This window comes from Akebia trifoliata, chromosome 11 (genome assembly GCF_017979445.1).
Source record: "Akebia trifoliata isolate Shusen 1 chromosome 11, ASM1797944v1, whole genome shotgun sequence".
Classification (NCBI taxonomy): domain Eukaryota; kingdom Viridiplantae; phylum Streptophyta; class Magnoliopsida; order Ranunculales; family Lardizabalaceae; genus Akebia; species Akebia trifoliata.
In genome coordinates this window covers 47,349,490-47,372,022 of record NC_141385.1, presented here as the reverse complement: position 1 = coordinate 47,372,022, position 22,533 = coordinate 47,349,490, and the positions used below count along the sequence as shown (strand labels likewise).

The 22,533-nt window shown below is 34.3% G+C and overlaps 2 protein-coding genes across 2 annotated transcripts; both read right to left on the bottom strand.

Annotated features, from left to right (window-relative positions):
* Positions 1-391: 391 nt before the first annotated feature.
* LOC147392206 (dof zinc finger protein DOF1.4-like) lies at positions 392-3,912 on the bottom strand. The gene is made up of 2 exons (XM_086457295.1): positions 3,660-3,912; positions 392-2,019 (listed from the first exon to the last, which is right to left on the bottom strand). Exons 1-2 carry the CDS (start codon positions 3,705-3,707, stop codon positions 1,120-1,122), a joined length of 948 nt encoding a protein of 315 aa, XP_086313421.1. The 5' UTR covers positions 3,708-3,912; the 3' UTR covers positions 392-1,119.
* Positions 3,913-17,506: 13,594 nt separating this feature from the next.
* Positions 17,507-18,465, bottom strand: LOC147392205 (ethylene-responsive transcription factor 4-like). The gene has a single exon (XM_086417057.1). It carries the CDS (start codon positions 18,386-18,388, stop codon positions 17,753-17,755), a length of 636 nt encoding a protein of 211 aa, XP_086273183.1. The 5' UTR covers positions 18,389-18,465; the 3' UTR covers positions 17,507-17,752.
* Positions 18,466-22,533: the final 4,068 nt, after the last annotated feature.

Below are 22,533 nucleotides of genomic sequence, written 5' to 3'. Positions count from 1 at the left end.
ATATATATGGTTTAAGAGAGATCACAATGTGGACCAAAACTATTCCTTATAGACCAAGAATACGCTGAACTCATACAAACATGTTTTAAGAGGGGTCACAATGACGACCAAAATCATTTCTTATAGACAAACATATACTAAATTTACTTATACAAACCTTGTACATGTGTTTTAAGAGGGATCACAATGTGTATTAAAATCATTCCTCATAGTTTGAGGATATAATGATCTTACATATCACATATATGTGGTTTAAGAAGGATCACAATGTCGACCAAAACCATTTCTCATAGACAACACATATAGTTAATTAACTACTAACCCCCCCCCCCCCCCCTAAGACCCACCCACCCACCCACCCCATGTATTTGGTTTAAGAGGGATCACAATGTGAACTAAAACCATTCCTTAACAAGAAGATCAAGACAACAAAAGTTGAATGTAACATTGGCCAACCAACCACAAAACTAAAACACCCACAAGCAATAACAAATTTTCCTCTCTCTATGTATTACTATACCCAACCCTTTTCCACAAACCAAAACAAGAAAACAGGAAGAAAAAAAAAAAAAAAGAAAAGAAAAAAAAACAATCTCCCCATCTGATCTTCTTTGAGGACTACAACAGGCATCTCTGATGATAAACCGCAACCTCCACCTTATAACAAATACATTAGAAAAATGGCAATGCCATGCAAGGAAAACCGAACTTACTAGGTCAGGAAGTGCAACCAACATCAGAAGAATCTTTCGTAAACCCTTCAAAGCTCCATAATTGATGACGATGATGATGTTGTTGATGAAGATGATGAGACCACTCGGATCGGAGTTTCCTCTCAAAGCAAACATTTTTTCAACCTTGAAAACAAAAATAGCAGGTTGTAATGTTTGATCTGACATGATCAATCCGTTCCAAACTCCTCCCATCATAGTTTTGATGATTTCAAATTTCTTATCTTTGATGTCCCAACGATTGTGTCTATGAAGTTCACTACAAAGTGAAAAAACTGAAAAACATAACCTAATTAACTAAGAAGACCTAAAAGGACAAAAAAACAAAAGGAGAGAGAGGAACCCTAGAAGGGTATTGGTTTAGCTAGATCAAAGGATTGGCTCAAGATTAGGAATTGCTGGGATTAGGCCAAGCACCAATACTCGTCTGATTCCAATAGAAAGACGGATCAGACGAACCAATCGGTTCGATTTGATTCTGGCAAGGAAAACTCCATTCCATCTTGTTGCCAATTCCATTGTTTCCTTCTTCAAATTTTACTTCTTTCGTTACCATCTCCCGCTCTCCGTTCCCTACCATTCGAAAGCCTTCGAAGGGTAATAAGGCCTGAAAATGATTAACGGGTCTAGCTTCCTTCGAATCGCCAAAACTCAATTTTTGATGTTGAAGTCTAGTAGACAATAAAGAAGTAGTTGTAGCATAGGAAGATGATGGAAATGGAGATCCAAGCAACGAGAAATTTGAGGGAAGCGAATTCGAAGGCGTAATCACATCTCTATTATCATCATGTGCATCGCTACTCATCGTTAGCATCGGAAAACTTAATCCTAAAGCACTCAATTGAAGCTGATGATCATACCCAATACAAGAAACATTAGAAGTTCTTGAATTAAACCCCGAAAATTGAAGGTCAGTGTAAGAAGGATCATTGGGTAGGCCATAAGATGATAAGTTTCCATAGTTTATAGCCGAGACATCCATATGGTGAGGAGTAGGTGTAGGTGCAGCTAGTGATGTAGCGATGTCGGTGCAGGAAGGTGTAGGCCTCTTGATTCTCTTGTTTCTTCTGTAACCGCCACCAACTGGAACGTTTCGTAAGGTGCCACCTTGAGTCCAGTAACGTTTGCAAGCTTTGCAGAAGTGTCGAGGTTGAGATAAGCTGTAGTTGTTGAAGTAGCAGAATTTGGTGTAAGAGGAATCACAACGAGGACATTTGAGGGGTTGGTGTTGAGAGGGTTTATCCATAACTCTACCACCACTTGAAGACATCAACACTGTCTCATTTTGCTGCATAAAGATGGGGGAAGGGATAGAAAAGAAATGGAAAGTTGTGTTAAAAGTAAATAACAACCAGAGATAATATTCCTCTCCAAGAGCTAAGAAACAAACTGTGTGTGTGGGGTGTGTAGGAGAGGAAGCAAAAGTGTACATGTGCATCTGTGTGAGAGAGAGATTTAAAACTCGGATGTTCTCCTATTTGAGTCAACTCGTGAGTCGATTTACACATGTATAAAAATACTACACTGACTTTCTACAACACTCCCTCCAGCACTGCGATGAAGTGGTGGTGTGGAAAGAACTATAGATGTTTTTATATCATCAGATAAGAGTATTGTACATTCAAGTAAAATCGATAGTCAGTGTAGCATGGCCTCTACTATGTAAAAAGGGGCCAATTCCTCGTCAAAGTCCGTCGAATCTGCTAATTTACTTGGATTTAACCAAATTCAATGGACCTTGACCTCGAATTTACTCCTTTTTTATTTTTCACGTAGTGATATATGTGGGTGTAATTTAAAATTACCTTTGTGCCTTTGCATAACAATAAATTAAATTTCTAAATACATACCATTTTAGAGGAAATTATCAAAATACCCTTATGAGAATTGAGATTTGATGTTAAGGAAAATGAGCGCTAAGCTATTAAACCAATGGCATGATGCCGCGTGTATGGAAAAACTTCATGTGATTGGTTAGACGGAGAGAAACTTGAGGGAGAAGTTGTTAAGGTTTTGAATTTTACCATTTTCTCTGTACACGTGGCCTCATTGCATGGTTTATCAATTTAGCACTCTTCTTTGTTAACAACAAATTCCGACTCCCCTTACGATGGGTTTTCGATATTTTATATAAAAAAATACTTTCCTTATTAACTTAGTAGCAAGATTTCAAATCTTACTTAAGGGTCATTGAGCTCAAATAGATTACAAAATTGGCAATCCAACACCACAGTCCTCTAGATTTCATGGAAAATCAAATCAAAAAAATAAAAATTCAGAAAAAATAATTCTTTTAGGTTTGATCCAAGGTTTTGAAAATGAATGACTACTGAACTCCCAAAATAAAAATAAAATTTGAACAGTGAAAAATAGGCTTTTAAAAGTTTGTTTGTTTGTTTTTTAAGTTGATAGAATTTCGTCCTATACATCCATCTGGCATCGGATCATGTTTTTGAATGCCACAAGGTGAGCTCATCAACCCTTAGTAAGATTTGAAATCTTACCAAGTTTGTAAGGGCTAAACTTACTCTTTTATATAATTTAAATTAAAATAGTGACTATTTATTCCAATTAAAAAATGGTGTATAAAAGTAAATTTATAAAAAAATTCGTTCAACCTATATACATTTTCGTCAACAAACTTATCTACAAATATTCATAAATAAATCAACACTTGCATAAATATTTTCAAACGTACCCGGATATGTAATTATTGGAAAAGCTACATCTATTTGTGCTAAATATCTTTACTTCCAGAAAAATATTAAATATAACTCTATAATTTGAGTTGACTCAGGAAATTGGTTAAAACTAGTTTGGTGACGAGTTGGTTCTAAATTCAATCGAATGTTTGGACTGGAACCAAGTTTTTGAGTCGACTCGTTTAGTTTTAAAACTATGGGAGAGAGAGAGAGAGAGAAAACAAACCTGTGACGTAGTAGAAGAGAGAAACCTATTCTCAGTGTCACCCAACATTCTTTCTCAAAGGAATCGTCAAAACAAACTGAAAGGACAAAGATTAGGTAACGACGTGAGACCTTCATGGTTGAAACTGTAAATAAAATTGGACTTACAAGAAAATAACTATTTACTTATTACAACCATGAACTATTCCTTTAATTTCATGTTTTGGGTCCACTTTAAAATAATAATAAAAACCCACACAACAGACACTCTCTAGGCCCACACCATTGGATGTTCCTCGAGATTTGTGCAACATAAACAGATGCAACCACCACCTCTAACTATAAGTACTACTAGGGATGATTTTAACTGTAAGATATAATGTGTTATATAAGAAGAAATAAAACAGTACAAAATACAGAGAAGAAGAAGACGAAGAGGAAGCCAAACCCACCCACCAGAAGAAGAAGTTTTAAGATAAACAAACTCTGAATCTCACTACATAACAAGTCCTTTAAGCTTTTATTGAAGTGTAGTAAAGAGGGAATCCCAAGGGACCCAAGACCCAAGACGACAGTAAGAAACAACATATCTTACTTCCCTAGTTTTGTGCACTTTATTGTAAAAAAGATAAAGTTATTCAATACATCACAGCATCATTGAGAATAGTACTCCTCTTGACTTGATTGGATGGTTAGGAATCTCAATTATTAATTTAATTAAGATTTTAACCTGATAAGATGGTGAGATCTTTTAATAAGTGTTTATATAACATAAAGCCTTATCCCAAAAAATTTGGGAACAGTTAAGTGAATCTTTTCTTCAATTTCATTATATCTAAAATCGTCTTCTATTATTGAGAGTGAGTTTATATTTGTTTTTATCGATTCTATTCATCATATTCTTTTGAAAATCCTTTTCATATTTAATTTGTGATGCTATTATTTATTAAATATACTATTAATGGATTGTATAAGTCCCAAAATCTATTTCAATCAAATTATGTTTCACGAATAAGATTTGTGACCCGGTAAAGATCTGATTTGATATATTATTGAATCAGTTTTGAATCAATTATGTCTTGATTTGCTAACGATGCAATTTGATAATGAAATATGCTAAATTGACTTCTTACAATAATGTGTTGACATGGTGTTATGTGTAGAACCAATGATTTTTTCTAAAGATACGAATGAAAATATTAGCCTTAAACAACATTTGATGGCATTCAGATGAGAAGATATTTTTAGGGATTTCCTTACAAAACAAATCCCTATGAAATAGCCTACCATCAAATTTGCATCCAATTGTTAGATCCGATTTGAACCCAAATAGTGAGATCCAAAAAGACCCGATCCAACTCTTACCAAAGCAATCCACCGACAGCCCTTCTGACAGCCAAATTAAGCTATTGAGGTATAACATCTAATCAATCACTGACTGGTGGTCCACTAAATGTACGGTTTAGATTGATTAGTTAGTGGGGCCAGTATATATCATCAATCTTATTGGAGAAGTTTCAAAACAAAGTGACAAAAGCAACCTTGTGGTTGTCTACATCTAATCCTCCCAAAGACCACCACACCCTTTATGCCCTAGACCTCTTCTTCTATGCTTGGCTTGAAAAACAGTTAAGAGTAAGTGTGTCAGAGCTTTGGGATGGCACATGAAGACCATGACCCATGTGTTGGGCACCTCAGCTATTGAGAAAAAGCAAGAGCAAAAAAGCAAGCATGGTTTGGGTCCAAAGGGATTGTGTAGTCTCCCAAGGGATCTTCTTCACAACATCCCATAATTATTCCCCAACATTAATTGGATTTGTTAATTTCTAATTTGATTTAGATAAACAATATTTTATGTATGGAGTACATCTTTAAAGGGCTATCGATGGATTTGATTTGGATTGGGTCGGTTCAAGAATAATTTAGGATCGATCCAATAGATAATCACTATTCTAAACCGACATGTAATTGTTCTGAGATTGATCATACGATCCAAAAGTGGGTTGCAGTGATTTGATATACGATTAATATTCTTGATCTTACCAATGATCTTGTCTCTCGTGTTTAATTAAATCCAACATATGGGTATCTAGAACTTTTTAATTAATAGATTTATGAATTTGCATCTTATTTCACCATTTATCTCAATCATGAGTCATACGAAACTAAATTATATTTATAATAGAGTTCACTCGTGCCTACAGTATAAGCATCATCTTTAGGGGTTAAGGGGGTAAAAGAGAAAAAATAATCAAATTAGAAAGGTATTATTAAAAAATCTTTAGGGTTAATGAGATAAAAGAAGAATGATAGTAAAGCTTGAGGGTATTATTGAAAAAATGAAGGGAGTGAGGGAAGAGAAGAGTAAATAAAATCAATAGTGAGTACTGTGGTTGGATAGAACATTTATCCCCTACAAGTAGACTTTACCGTTGTGTTTTATTATATAAATATATATTTTTACAATCTTTATCCCCATTAAATATTATTTCAATACTTCTTTTGTTCTCTTAGAACTTTGGATTTGGACATAACTCTTTTCTTATTGATATTGTTTTTTTATTTTTTGTTGTATCCAAACTCAAAACCATCTCAAATAAAATAAAATTATTATCTTTTATTAGAATTCTTCATAAATTTTCTCAAATTTACTCATTTTTAACATTACATAATCCTATTGTTCATCCATCTTAATTAATATCCACATCTCAATTATGCATTTTGAACATCCAGCCTTATAAAACATGACTCGTCTTATTGCTATATCAATCTAATTTTTATCCTTATAAATAATTGAACCTAAATTACAAAACTAGTCACTTTGGGCTATTGCTTGTCCATTAATCTTAACTACTACTCATCATTAGATATGTCCTAACTAAAACATATATGGATTTTGTATTAAAATTCATTGTCTAATATATCCTTGTATTATTCTAGTTTTGAATTTGAATGAAAAAAAACATTTATTATTTAAAAGACCAACATACCTTTATTGTTTTCAATAAAAGACAAAATGAGAAAAAGTATTATTGGTAAATGAATGTGGTAGAGAATGCTAACACACAATCAACTCTTGGACGTTAACATTCTTGACATATATCCTTTAGTCTTTAGGATGTAAAGATAATTTTTAGTGTCATTTCAATAAACTTCAAAGTAGGCGATCTAGTTACAGTACAAATTATTAAAGATTTTTTTTCGAGGTTATCTTCTTTTATTGTTATGCACATGTTCTATTACATCTTTACAATTCATATTTGATTATTAAAGAATTTTTAAAAAAAAGTTTCATTTTTCAAACTGTGTACCTTTGATTAATTCAAAACATCTGATGATTGATCCTTCAACTCTTAAATCACAAATTGTATAAAATATATGGTTCTTTCATATAAGTTGGTTTTGTTTGAACCAAATTGAACCAATATTCTTACGAATCTAGTTTATCGGTCATGTAGAAGTGATTTCGAGTTACCTTTGACAATTCAACTTCTTCTACTCACCTTACGTTCCTTGCTTCCTCCATTCAGTGATGAAACCGGTGCGGTGTCTGCCTAAAATCCTTCGATGATTAAGTTAGCTTTCAAGTTAATCAATAATGAAATCTCTCACCTTTCAAACCCCTTCCCTCTAAGTTTCCTCCTCTATTTATAGTTATTTCTATAAATCTCTTCAAATAAGGAATCTCCTTGAGATCCCTGATCTTCAAGGATCTCCAGTAGGGATTCCTTACTTTTAGGAGAAGTTGCTGAGAAAGGGAAAAATTCACATGGACTTCGTTATCCATTTTGTTGATTCCTGGGATCTTCCTTGACTTAGGTTGATTCAGAGACAACCCACAATTCTACCCGGCTCGATCAATATATTGGGTAAAGCTGATGCTTGAGCTTTGCCCTTTAACCGAGCTGGGTACCTTAGGTACCACGACTAAAGTTTCTTATTTCTGACCTTTCACCAAATTCAGTTAGGACACATGGTCCAGATGCTTTACCAATTTAACCATCTACAGGTCCAATTTTCAAGACATTGAAGTTTACTCACTTCTAGTTAGTGCATCATATGAAAATGACATACATTAGGGGGTCCCTTCTTGAGTATGAACTATTAATCAATCCATAACAAATGTACATAAAGGTGTTTAGATTAGTGCAAATTTCTTGGGTAGAGTCATTGTAACTTGAAACTTTCTCATCTTACAACCAATTGTTCTAACATTAGCTAAACCTCATATAAACGTATCATCCTTCAAATTAACTCTTTAAAAAATTTATGTATAATTTTTTTTTCTTTTTCTTTACATTCATATATTATTTATATAAATAAGAATCTATCCTCAACAACCACATTTTCTTTTTAATGATGTAAGTCTAATAATATTGCTTCAAGACTAGGATTGTCAATTGGGCTCGTTGACCCATCCTAGCCCTCTCGAAAAAATAAAAGGTTAGGACCTAACAATACCAATCCAACCCGACCCATTGGTATATATATACAAGAGTCGTGATAATCTAAAGCACCCCTATGACCTACACCCCCATCACAAAATCATTGATCATTTGCCTAGGGATACACAATAAAAAGAGTTATGGTATTTCATATCTCATGTTAAATTATGCACGGTTTTGTGATGGGACGTATGTTAGAGGGGGCGTCAAAAAATCATTATTTTATATATAATTGGATATATGATTTAATAACAAAAATAAATGACTAAAATATATTATAAAATGAAAATTTTACCTTCATCTAACATTTTCTCAACTATGATGGAGATTGAATTCCTATTTTTATAAAAAGAAATATCAAACGGTTTCAAAAGATTCTATATCTATTATATATGAGAAGACCCATTTGGATTCGAGAAGAAGGAAATGCAGAATGGGAACGAAACAAAATGAGACATTTCGAGCTCTAGTTTCGAATGTTCGGAAATCAACAAAATCCCAACCAAATCTATTAGGGTAGGGTTGGATAAAGCCTAATAAGGCCCAATAGAGTACATGGTTGAATAAGGTACAGCCCGCATGTTTAGGGTCGGATCAAGGCTCAACCTATCACGATCCGAACCTGCCCATTCACAGCCCTATTCAACAAAACTTCAACATTCAAGTAAGTTTCCTAATAGAAGAGCACTCATTTTGCTTAAAAAGGCAAAAAACAAAGGTGAGAGGACATAATTGAGAGAAGAGAGGTACACATTGGAAGTAACAAATGACTGGACTGGGTCAAAGCAAATGTGGAAGGGGTACCACCCACCAGGCACACCTGTCACCACTGACAACACCAGGAGACTAGATTCAAGTTTGGCAGACAAGAAATAAACCTAATAGTTAGGACAGTCATATGGATCAGAGTTGGATTTGATTGGGTCAATCCAGATCCAATCTATATTAGATTGGACCATTCTTGCATTAGCTTTTTCTTAGAGAGCTGCTATTGCCACACCAACATTTACTAATACCACACTAATTCCCATGTAAGTCACCAAAGAATTGCATATAGTTGGTGTGGCGTTAGTTAAAGATGGTGCGGTAATCATGGTTTTTATACTCGTCTGAGATCGAGACATATCGCTCAAGTTAACTCGGTATCAAAGCTGAACGAGACTAACTCACAAAGTCATTTTTTGATAGAGATTTACGAGTCACAGTTCAATTTATTGATTTGTCTCACGAGACGTCTCAAACATATCGGAAAACTTGTCCGAGACAACTCGGTATCAGAGTTGAACGAGACGAGATGAAATACAGAGTTTAAAAACCATGGCGGCAATAATAACTATATTTTCTTATTATATCTCTATTAAGATCCAAATCTGATCCGGTTTGATATACAAAATACAGATACAACTCTTACATTTAAATACACTATCTTCTTTATTATTATAATGAGAGAAGGCGGAGTAAAAGTGATTCCAACTAAAATTTAAGTGACCATACATGACTCCAATTTTATATTTAAATTTAATACGATTAGGGTCATTTTCATAAAAATCTAAGAAAATTACAACCCACCCCTCTCTCTTTTGGATATCTGGGTATCTATGTAAATAGCGGACCAAGCCCGTATCTATGTATCCATAGACCATGGTCTTGTCCAAGGACTAGCCCCAGGGCACATGCAACACTCACACATCACACGCACTAGGAAAGTAAGAGTGTCCTACGGGCATTAACTGTGTATCAGTCTGAAATTACCATTGAGCCAACCCAATGTAAGCCCTTTTGATACATGTGCATTTGCATGTCACCTTATAATATTATATAATTTAATTACATACCATCCCTCATTTTATCACACCTAAGACTATTAGCTTGGGTCATATTTGATCTAGAATTGAATTAATAGGTCATGAAATTGGATTGTTTCCGAAATCCAAATGTTAGATTTAGATCCAAAATTATTGGATCGAACTGGATCAGATTTTATGTCTGATCCGATCCATTAACAGACCTACCTGTTAGGCACGTTAAGGGAACTTTTTAGATAGGAAGGTAGCAGACCGAGTCATAAAGTGAGAGAAGACCAAAGAATCAAACCCACACCAATCGAATCCATTAAAGCTGACCACATTGCACTATAAAGAAAGCCAGACAAAGATCTCTCCCTCTCCCTCCTCTCTTATTTCCTTTTCCTTCAAATTATCCACAATGTCTATAAGAACAATATTATATCAAGTGGCACACATGCATTGGTTTCTGACCCACAACATGTTATTAAAATTGAAACTTATGGTATGTTTGATTGGAAAGAAAATCATCATCATCTTCGAGGCACATCCCACATATTTGATATTGATTAACCAAATTTTAATCCTCCATTTATTTCTGTCTAGATCAATATCTTCTATTTTTACCAATGTGATATTTCAATTAAAATCGATTTTAAGATTGGATTAAATTGACGGGTTGCATCAGGTGGGCAATTGATGTAAAAATCCACCACTGCTCCTAACATTACTCCTATATATTTCTTGAAAAATAAATCAATATTTTTCGATGTTTGTTTTCACCGAGAAATTTTTCAAGAAAGTTGGTTTTTAATTTTGGAGGTGGGAGCGAGAAAATTATTTTTCTACGGGTTCGGTTAGAGAATATTTTTATGTTAAAGACGGTATTAATCATTCTCTCAAGAAAATAATTTTTGGGCGAAGATCACAATGATACAATTGCAAAAAGAAAAGAAAAAAAGATTTTTCTGCAAATTGTATGGAGAAATACTTTCTAACTATACAATTCAATCGAACCGCTCGTCCAAGTGATTTTCTATATAATGATAATGCACGACTATTACAAATGATTTTTCTGGGTTTCTTCCCTTATACCCATAATGACCTCCTTAGAAATCCTATGTTGTTTTTTCAGATTTAAAGATTGGAGATGGAATTTTGAGATTTAAGGGAACAAATTTTACAATATTAGGCGAGTAATCAACAAATCATCAATTTAACAGTCGGACCTTATTCGAAGAATTTAAAATTCAAGAATTTTGTGATAGTGCACACACTTGCTTGTGAATATGAGGAGGATATCATAGGTACCATATCAATGCCCGACAACAACAAAGAAGATGATGGAGCTTCGACGCAATACATTGAGGATCTCTAGGAGATAGCGATTGTGGGGAAAATCACACTCTAGAACATCAAAAGCAGTTTCGAGATTATCATCCCTCGACCACTCTGCATATTTAATTTCTCGTATCTTTGTATAGATTCTTCCCTCACATCTTGGATGGTGGGTGTAGATATCAAAAATTAAATGTCCCTAAAAGTCATAAAAGTGGGGTCCACACACCTAAATTGGGGCCCATTGATTGGAAATAAATTCTTATGGTTTGGATTTGAGTTTTCGCAGATAAAGCTCAATCAATCAAGTCCAAGTAATCCACATTAAGTATTGGGCCCATACATCCAACAAACATGTTAGCCCATGATTAAGTCCAAAATTTACTGAAATGGATTAGACTAATAACAAAATAGTATTTAAACCAATTATGTAAAATTGATCTAAGAAAGGAGTATAATTGAAAATACTCTTCAACCCTAAATCTATAAATATCAAAGCTCCACTCATTTGGAGAAGCCCTGGATCATTTTCTTTTAAAAGATGGAAGCTCTCCCTTTAGAGAAAAAGAAGTTCTGAAGTATTTCTCTAGAGACAAGGATCTTCAAGAGAGACTTAGACCCGATTGAAGAGAATATCAAGGCTAAAAATCCTTTTTTAAAAGTCAAAAAATCATTCTCTGCTGATCAAGTAAGAAGTCTGAAGAGAGAAAAATCTACAACAAACATCTACAAAGCCTCTTGGGAACAGCTTAGTTTCAAAAAAAAATCAGAGAAAGCATTTATAAGAAATAAAATTCAAAAATATTTCAAGAACTATACAAATGATAGTTTTCTTGGTCTCTTCCCAAAAATCCATCATCTTCAACCTTCATAAAATCCCTATCTTTTTCTTGAGATTTAAAGGTTGAAGAAAATAAAATATTGAGGTTGAAGAGTAAAATTTTTACCCTATTCATGCTATTAATCAACAAATTGCCAATTAATTCATCGATTTAATCATTTGGTCCCTTAAAAATTCATGGTTTTAAAACTTGTCCATGAACAAGACCAAGTTATCTCAGACGAGATATCCAATTTATTTGAGTCATCTCAAATGAGATTTAAAAAAATGCCTTAGAATAAGAACAAGCCATGTCTTTGAGATGACTTGTCAACACGTCTCGTTGGTGGACGATATCGAGACAACTCGAACGAGTCATCTTGGTCTTGGACAAGATTTAAAACCATGCACAAGTTAGTGTTCAGATTGCTAGCCAAGGTATAGCTACTTCATAGCATGTTTCATGAACATTTTTTTTCTTCGAGCAAGCGAAATAGTGGTTAATAAAATGGTTGTTGAAAGCAGATTTTTCGCAAGCACGCTAGGGTGATCATGGGCAGGCTCAAGCTGTACCCAAACCAAACCCTAAATAGATGGGCTAAATTTCTATCGAGCTTGTATTGATGAAGCCCTAGTCCAATATTCATGGGCCTGGGCTTTTATCATGTTGGATAAAATTGATTAATAAAAGAACAGTAAAGTACAATATATTTTTGTTTTGGGTTCTGATTAATTAGTATTGAATTGTTCTCATATTTTTGTTTTTTGGAAATTGGAAAAAAGAATCAATGTGCATTACATTCTGTTATACAAATATGGCCAACAAAATCTCTATGTATACTCTTGGAGTGTCGAAGTCGGTCCACCTTGTCTGAGCAAATTTTTTCTATTATTCGATACACATAAGGCAAAATCCTAATTTACGGAGAGAAGATTAACACCAACTGATGAAAGATGAATAGCGAAAAAACAAAATTCCTAACTTAATATATATTGAAGGTTCAAGCCTTAACCCAACTTGAATTTAGTGGACTCAAAAGTTTTAAACCCATCCATACTTTGAAGGCTAAAGATCAAGGACATAGAGCCTTTTTTTTTGTTGGGCTGGATTGGCCTGGTTTACAGGCCTAATTGACAGCCCAAAAGCTTGCACATTTCAATGTTCAATGATTGCAAAACTTGAATGGAAGTTAACCTTAAAATTTGCAATATTCCATGATTGAGTTCTCATTTGTAATTCTAGAAACTTTTTTGGCCTTCTTAAAATAATCTTTTTACTGCAGAGGTGCATATGGACTTCTATGATGAACATTTGTGTTTAAGACATCTTGCCAATCTTTAAAATTAACTAATTTTATACCAAAAACTATAAACCTGCCCGGCTTACAACCGACTTTACATATACTATTTTAATATTTTAAATTATATTTGGACAAGTCATCTCGAATCTTGGATGAGTTAGTCTAACAAAGAATCTTGCCTGATTGCATTCAAGACCAAGACGACTCTGGACCAAGGCATCTAAGTCTTGATCAATTTCTAATAAGACTAGCAATGAATCAGATAATATCCACTTACCCAACTCATGCTACCAAAGTTATTTGGGTAAGAGTACAAATTTTTATACTGTTAAGAATTCGGGTAAATTTATCCACAATTCTTTTAGGGTTGGATATGGATATGCATACCCTCCAACCCAAATATCTATTTATCTGAGTTTACTGCGGTAAATTAACAATAAAATATATGTATAACCCAAAATTTAGGTTGTTCTTCACAACGAGTTATATATATATCCGACTTGAATATCTGTTTGAAATTTGGGTACAAGTCGGATATAGATATCCTTTAAAAAGAAGTTGATAAATAGTCAGATATGAATATCCTTTTGCATAAGTCAATAAAAAAATCAAATATGGATCCCGAATATAATGTTTGATAAGGATACGGAAATAGCTGCATCCGACCCACACCCAACCCATAGCTAGCCCTAATTTCCTGATCAACTACTAAGTCTTCAAATAAAATATATTAAATATTTTTTAGAGATGTTCTACTGCTACACGAACTTTTGTTGACGCCACCCCAATCCATATGTAAATCACCAAAGAATTAGCATAAATCTTGGGTTGGCATTAGCAAAAGATGATGTGATAATAGAAACTCCTCTTTTTTTTTTTAATAATTAAATCGCATTTGATCTGATCCGAATCAGGTCCAAGTCCAATATAATTTTAAGATTGGATAATGACCCAATCAAAAACCAAATTTGTTGATAAACAGATCTAACCCAATCCATTGCCCATTATACTCTACAATCTACAACATGATTTCAAAACTCATCTGAGACCGAGACGTATCACCTGAATCATCTTGATATCAAGCATGGACGAGATAGATAAACAAGATTTTTTGGTTTTGCAGAATCTCATGATATGAACGATACGTCTCAGACAAGACATAGAAAATCTCATCATAGATATCAAAAAAGAATGAGTTTTACAGTTTTTATAATTGAAACCCTATCCAGGAGAAAATCTCATCCTATCGATTTTTTGCTTCTCTTCTCAATCAAGTGAACTAGAGAACAAAGGGTTTGAATCCAAAATAAAGTGAAAACTTCATCTCCTTTGTCAAAAATTTTAAATAATTAAAAATCATTATCTAAAAATCGAAAAGAAATGACTCAAAAAAGATGAGACGTATCATTCAAGTCAACTCGATATCGAGCATGGACGAGATGAGATAAGACACAAGACCAAGTTATCGAGCATGGACGAGACGAGATAAGATGCGAGACCGAGTTTTAAAACCATGGTTTACAAGTCCACCTTTATATTCCTAATGTAATCGCCAAAACTCATTTAATCGACTAAAATGCATTTTAGTGCTGTAACAAATAATTAAAATCTCTATTCTCTACTTGTAATGAAAGCTAAAAAGCACGCTAAATTGCGCCGAAACAGCGTACGGTCACCTCACGAGCCAACAAATTCCACTTTTTAAATGTCGGTGCGGCTGCTGCCAGCCCACACTCGCAACCTTCCTTACCCTTATTGACGATTGCCTTTATTGTTCCCTCAATCGCACGTAACGTTGCGCATCTCGAGGATCATGCAACCCAATCCCATAAAAAAAAATGGACCACACCCCTGACACTTTAATTCAAACTCTCAGACACGTCACGGCACCTTCACAAACCACAAACAGTCATCCACGCGTCATCCATCTATTTACATTAATATTTATTTTACTTAAAAAAAAAATAGAGAGCGTCTCAGACTTTATTTAGAGAAAGACACCCACTTTTTGTGTGTGTGTCCTCTTTAGAGAAACTTTATTGGCACTCCAAGTTTTACTTATTACACTCCAATTACTTAAATTAATCACAACTTTTTATCTAAAATTTACATGATTTTTATAAGAGGAATTCAAAATTTTCTTTATTATAGTTTCACAATATAAAAGACTCATGAATTATCACTATCGACAACAACCCATGAAAAATAATAAGTTGACATAAACGATGATTGTCTATCCTAACCTCCTACTATCGATCTCGTGCTTTTCACTTTTCAATCTTTTTTCATAAAAATAAAATAAAAATATTCATACCTAATATTCCTTTCTATAGTGGGAATGATATTCTCATTTTATTAATGTTAGTATTTAAATTTAGTTGGGGTGTTGTTGGAGTAATTTTTAGTCTTATTACAAAGTTCTAGAGCTTTGTTGAAATGTCGTGATTGATCCTAATGACTAACTTAGATTCAATTTGAAAATAAGACGGAGTAATGTTATCAGTGATGGAATCTACGTACCTTGCTTTGGGCTCATATTCAATTAGAAAATTGGACGAATTAAGGCTATCAGGGATAAAATCTGCGTACGTTGTGTTAGGCATGACTTTTATTTATAGAGGTTACGTGGGAAATTCCCTCACGAATTTTCCTACTTGATTTGCTCCCAATTTTTAGAATATTGACCATCTTTCAGAATTCTTCAATTACGAAAATATTTTCCTAATATATCTCAATTCCTTGTCTTTAATGAAAATATTATCTCCCTAATATATACTACGCCTGTGATACTCTATGATTTTAATTAATCTGCACCAATTTTTTTTTGGGTTGCATCTCCCAACTTGTTAGTATCGACTTTTGAGCCACAAGACCCCTAAGCCAAATGATTGGGAGAAATCATTGCTCAAACAACAGTAAATGTGGCAACGAAGAGCATCTCCAAGAGACTCATTAGATGTCAAACTTTCCTTATAATAAAGAGTGAAACACACGTTTTCACATCCAACAAACTCACTGGATGTTAGAGTCAAAGCAGCGAGCTCAAAATCGAGGAGATGACTTGTTACATGTAGCAAAGGCCTTTGACTCGTTATAAATAAAAATATGATATAAAAATGCCTTCCTTACCAACTTAAAAAGATTTCAAAAATTACTAAGGTTTGTTGGGCCCACATATATAATCACATTAACAATCGAACACAAGATCCTTCTCGATTTTATTGGAAAACTCGTATTCACAATAAAATTAAAATATATATATATATATATATTTTGAGTTTGATCCAAGTTGTTGAAATGGACGGTTACCGAACTACCAAAACTTAAAGTTAAAATTCAAAGATTAAATAGATATATATATATTTAAAATTCTTAGAATTTCGTTCTTTAGAAACTTGTGACATCGGATCATATTTTTTAATTAAAAAAATGTGAGATTATCATTTTTACTAAAATTTGAATCAATTTTCAACAAATGAAAAAAAATTTGAATCTATTGGAGCACACATGAAATTTTAAGATAACTAAAATAACATTTGTCAGATTTTTGACAAAATATGATCTTTATTTCAAAGAGTATTGTTAGAGATGCTCAAGGGTAGGGGTGTGTGATTTTTATCCTCTGCTGGTGTTAATTACAAAATTTGGGGTGCCAATAGCAGTACCTTCTATTATGAAAATAAAAAATAAAGGAGGCGAAATTTTCTCCGTAGATTCCGAAACTAAGTCGTGGCCCAACCTAAAGCGGCCGCCGCACCCATCATCACTCAAATTAAAAAACACCTTCTTATGTGGGCCCCACCCTTGTCTCTTTCACACACATACACATACTAGCGTTGCTGATTCTTGACATATACGTCAACACGTGACACGGAGATATGTTTGTGGGCTCATCTCTCTAAGACAACCTTACCACAACACAACGCATCGCTCTCTCCCTCGTGACAATTCAAGTTGTTTGACTAACGTGCTTCTCGTACTTTTGTTATTAACGTGCAACGGCCGTACTATTTGGGCCAACCTCCTTTTGTGTACGTGTGCCACCTTAAGAATTTACTTGTAACGGAGATCGGACGTTTTGATTTAACATAATTTATTTTTGAATTTAATTATTAAAAAATAAAGAGACAACAACTCAGAAGTCAGAACTGAGAATCAGAATTTAAAAAAAAACAAATGGATTAAACTGAGAAATTATAACTTTTTCATTGATGAAGAACAACATTGCGAAATTTTGAGATTTCTCAAAGTTGCAAAAATAAGAGTAGATCGATCTCTCACATATTTACATCAAATCTTTCTGAGTTCTGATCTCTCTTTTACTCTTTTTTTCCCCTAAAAGCAAACAGATAACAGAAGGAAAAAAAAAAAGAAGATAAAATTGAGTAACCGATCTTCGCAGATAAAGATCTCAAAATCCGAAGAAATTATGCAACTTCCGGAGGTGGAGGTAAGTTAAGATCAAAATCAAGAACTCTTTTAGCCAAGCCGTGATTGTGATTATTGTTAAAATCAACGACGGAAGATGAATCAGAATCGCTATGGACGCCACTAACATTGAAAGCAGCGGCGGCTGGATAAAAGCCATGCCGATGATGATGATGTTGATTCATTTCTGACCGTACGATCGAGTCGAAGTAAAATTGAGGATGTTGTTGGAAGGGAAATCGAACGGTGGAAGAGGCAACACTGCGGTGGATAAGATCAAGATCAAATGGCGGAGGAGAGACAGGCGCAGCTGAGAAGCCATCGCGGCTCGAAGACTCAACCGTACTGCTCTGGCTAGGGCTCTGATTGTTAATAATCTCGGAAGAAGGTAGAGGAAAATTAGTTTTAGCTTTGGAGCCGCGAAATTCTCGTGCCGCCGCGTCGTAAGCCCTCCCCGCCTCTTCAGCCGTATCGAACGTACCCAACCAGACACGGCTCTTCTTTCCTGGATCTCGGATCTCCGCTGCGTATCGTCCCCATGGCCTTTTTCTCACACCTCTATAATGTGTCTCCTTGCCGTTAACATTAACGTTAACCCTTTTAACGCCGTTAGATTTCTGTGATCTTGGAGCCATCTCTGTGTGGTTTGAAGAAGATAAGAAGGAAATGAGTTGGGTTTTATAGGGAAGAAGAGGAGTTTAAAAGATCGGCAAAGGGATTGAAAATTTTCGGTGCAGTCAACAAGAGGTTTGACTGTCCTTAGCCGCCGCCCCTGCCTCCAACGTGAATCAGTTTTATTAAATTCCTGCCTTTGTTGGATTACGTGGCACGCGGATTACGAAACACGCGTCGAATGGATCGTGTGGGTTTGTCCTTGATAATTTTCAACTTACCTTCACGTTTTCGTTAATATTAGTGATACCCCTCGCCTATATTTTTAAACTCATGACATACCTCCTCCAAATAGGTTTTGTAATAGTGAATAATATAAAATGACTTAAATGCCTTTGTTGATAATCTTTACGAAGATAAACTCATTGATATTCTCTTTGAAAGAAAAATGCAATTGTAATCAAGAAAAAGATAAAATTTTGAAAGAAATATAGGTATGGATTTATTTAAGTAGAAAATTATGGATTTTTACTTGATATATTGAAGAATGAAAAGAATGGATTTAATAATTTATAAACTATCAAGAGGTTGATAGTTTGGACATGAAAGAATTTTAGAATAGTCTCGAACGATGATAATTTCTTCAACTTTCAAATATAAATAATACAATAGGATTTTTGGGGTGAATAATTGATTTTCTTATGAATGTTAAGGTAGAAAGGGTTAAAAATAGATTATCTTAGATACTAATTACTTGAAGATGATAATTCCAATGGATTGGTTCAATGGAAATTTCAAATCGACAAGCAACTAATGCTTGGAGGTCATGAGTTCGATACTTAATATGAGTACTAATTCCTTAGGTCCCACCTGTGAGAGTGCAACCTTACTTATCTAGGGTGTGTGAGGGGGCGTTGCACATATCCTAGGACTAGTCTTTAGGCAAGATCATGGTCTATGAATTGGGTTGTCTAGAGGGATTTCCAGTTATCAAAAATAAAAAAAAGTACTGAAAGATGATTGATTTGTAGGGAAAAAAATCAAAGGTTTTTTTTTTTTTTTTTCTAGAGGTTGATGAGAAGGGTATTTGAGTAATTTTACATTAGCCTTTTTTATAAAATCAAGGTCAAGGGGTATGTCATAAATTTGAGAATAATAAGAGTATCTCTGATATTAACCAAAACAATGGAGGGATATGTCCAAATCACCCTTCTGTCAAGGAGGCTATATGCTTGGTGTGAGAGTCCAATTCACGGAAAAGGTAACGGTAATTCTAACAGTTGTCGGTATCTTCAGCTTTTCCGTTGTGTCACTTAGGTCAACGAGCCGCGCTTACTCCTATAGATACGTTCACGCGTACCTACATTTAGTGTATCCCAATAGTGTTTCGACACGCGTCCTTCTCTATTAATTCCGCGTGACGACTGACTACCTATTAGCACTACAGGCGTCTTTCTCTGACGTTATATTAATTAATTATTTTTATTAATTTATTGATGTCTTTGGAATTACGATAATGTCCTCGTGAATGCAGATTTGTTTGTGCGTCTTGAGATAGGCCAGCTTTGTATACTTTAATGTAAGAGTTTCTGCAGCTTTTCTGCAAATAATTAAGCTAGAATAACGGAAGTTTTGTATTATTAGGGTGCAAATAGTAAGGGAAGCCGGCCTATTTGGAACAAGTGCTCAAATAAGGGTCCAATTTTTTTTTTAAATTATAGTTCAACTAATAGATGTTTCCCTTCAAAAGTGAATTTGGACTACTTAGAACATTTGATTTGATACCTAAGTCTCCAGATCAATACCAAATTTACTTTCAAAATTGATGAATTCTGTGATTTTTCAAAATGTCAAATTTATTATTTTCAGGTTAGTAAAGTAATGAAATTATCACTTAAAAAAAATAATAACGAATATATAACTATACAATAATAGTGAAATAAACATTTAAATCAAAAAATATATCTAAATCTTTGAAATTGAGGATATGTTTTTTTTTTTGAGTTGCGATATTCTGACTCAAATTTTTTTACTTGGTTGATATAGTAAATGCATAAAAATCGTAGATCTAATCTTTGGGATACACAAGAAAAAAGATTTATAGTTCGGTGCACTTGCCACATCGACTAAGTACAGATTGAGTGAAAATTTTTTAGTCAGATTATCATTAGTCTTTCTTTTTTGTTACTCACCATTACAAATCATCACAATGTATCACACTGACCATTTAAGGAAAATAGATGTGAGCAAAAATACTCTAGGTAAAAAGATTATTATCACAAAAAATTGGGGGATATTTAGCAAGATGCCCTATATTTAGAGGTTTTTTTAAGTATTTCTCCTCATTAAAAACTCATTTGATCAAAGATATTTAAAATAATAAAATAAAACTTAGAATAATCTTCTCAAATCATTCACGTGGAAATTGCATTTGTTTTTATAAAGGTATTCATGTTACAAATGTTATTAGAATTGCTCGTTTTTATTAGAAACGTGACAATTTAATTTCTCGATTCAATAAAAAATTTGTGACACTGACTTCCTACATAGAGGTGTGCATGAATCCGTACATATTTCCTCGAGATATGAGTGAAAAGCATTTATGATTCCGTACACACCACCACGTCAGCACAATGTCGTATGAAGTTGATATAAAACAAAAACTCGTTCAATGCGTAGGGGTAAACAATAAGAGCTAGATTTCATTATATGCATTTAATGAGACATCTATGTTATACTGCTTTTCTAATTTTTGACTAGAAAATCTTCACTCGGTCTGTACATGACTGATGTGGCAAGGGCATAAAATCATAAATCTTTTTCTTTGAGATACACAAGAAAACAATCAACGATTCTAATAACACACCCATAGTACGTCACACGGGATCATAGGCCTTTAGCTATAGTTGTTAGTATCTCCCAAAGATTTTCTCTTTGATAAGTTGTAATATTTGTATCTTTTGTAACTACTATCACACAGTTACCACACATCTTGATTGTTATATAATATATCTTACTAACCCAATCAAGGTTAAGCAAACACTTGTACAAATATTGTGCTCCTTTAGGTTATGTGCCATTGCCACATCAGCTAAGTACAGATCGAGTGAAAATTTTCGAGTCAGAAAATCATTAGCATTTCTAATACTATCATGCTTTAACCTGGTGGAATCATCTCAGACTTCCACTTGTATCAAGGCGACACATATCCAATCTCTTGGTAATTTTCAGCCAAGCAGTACAATTAGTATACAACAACAAGGGCTTTGTCATGTCTTAGGCCCAAGTCCCGCCCATTGCATAACCTAACATTTCAGGCCCAATACCTCTTATGTTACCATGCCCAAGATCGACGGATCAGATGAGCTCGATGAGAGGCCCACACAAAGATTAGTTAGTGGTAAGGGAAATTAAGGTAAGAGTGATTTTTCGCTCACAATCCTCACAGACTCTCCAGTGCATGCCACGTCAAGTATAGTCAGGGTAGTTCTGTAAATTGGGGATTATTGATTACACGCGGGCTCATGTGATTGGTGGATCTGGATTCTGGTGAGCACTACGTGCAAAAACAATTTTTTGAGCAAAAGTTTTTCCGTTAAGGTAGCTTTTAAAATGAGTTGCGTAGCGCCACGTGCACTTATGTAGATGTAAGTAGCTTTTCGTTGCTTATTAACGATGATGTGCGTTAGAGCACGGAATCATACATTTATGACAAAGGTCAGATGAGTTCTTCGAAAGGTCTTTTTTATTTTCAACATTTTTCATCACTCGCCTACAAATTATCATAAGCCTCAAATCGTGACATGTGGCACTCGCAAGAGTTTTTGGGGCCACGATTGAAGTGGACTACTTCCTAAGTTATCCGTTGTTGTACAGATTTATCTGGTCCAACGATGGTGGTGTGCAATGTCATCAGACACAAAAGCATCCAACGATCACAGATCTATATGGTCATACCTGATAACTTATGTAACCGAATTTCAAGAAAAAACAATGAAGAGAGAGAGAGAGAGAGAGAGAGAATCTACTTATGAGACCCTTATCCTTCTTTGCCACGTGGCATATCTTGCAGCCACCATTTTTTTTATGAATGTTTGGCCCACTTATAATACCAGAAAGTCTATCTGATTGGTGATTTCTATGAATTGGATGTCCACAATTGCTACCA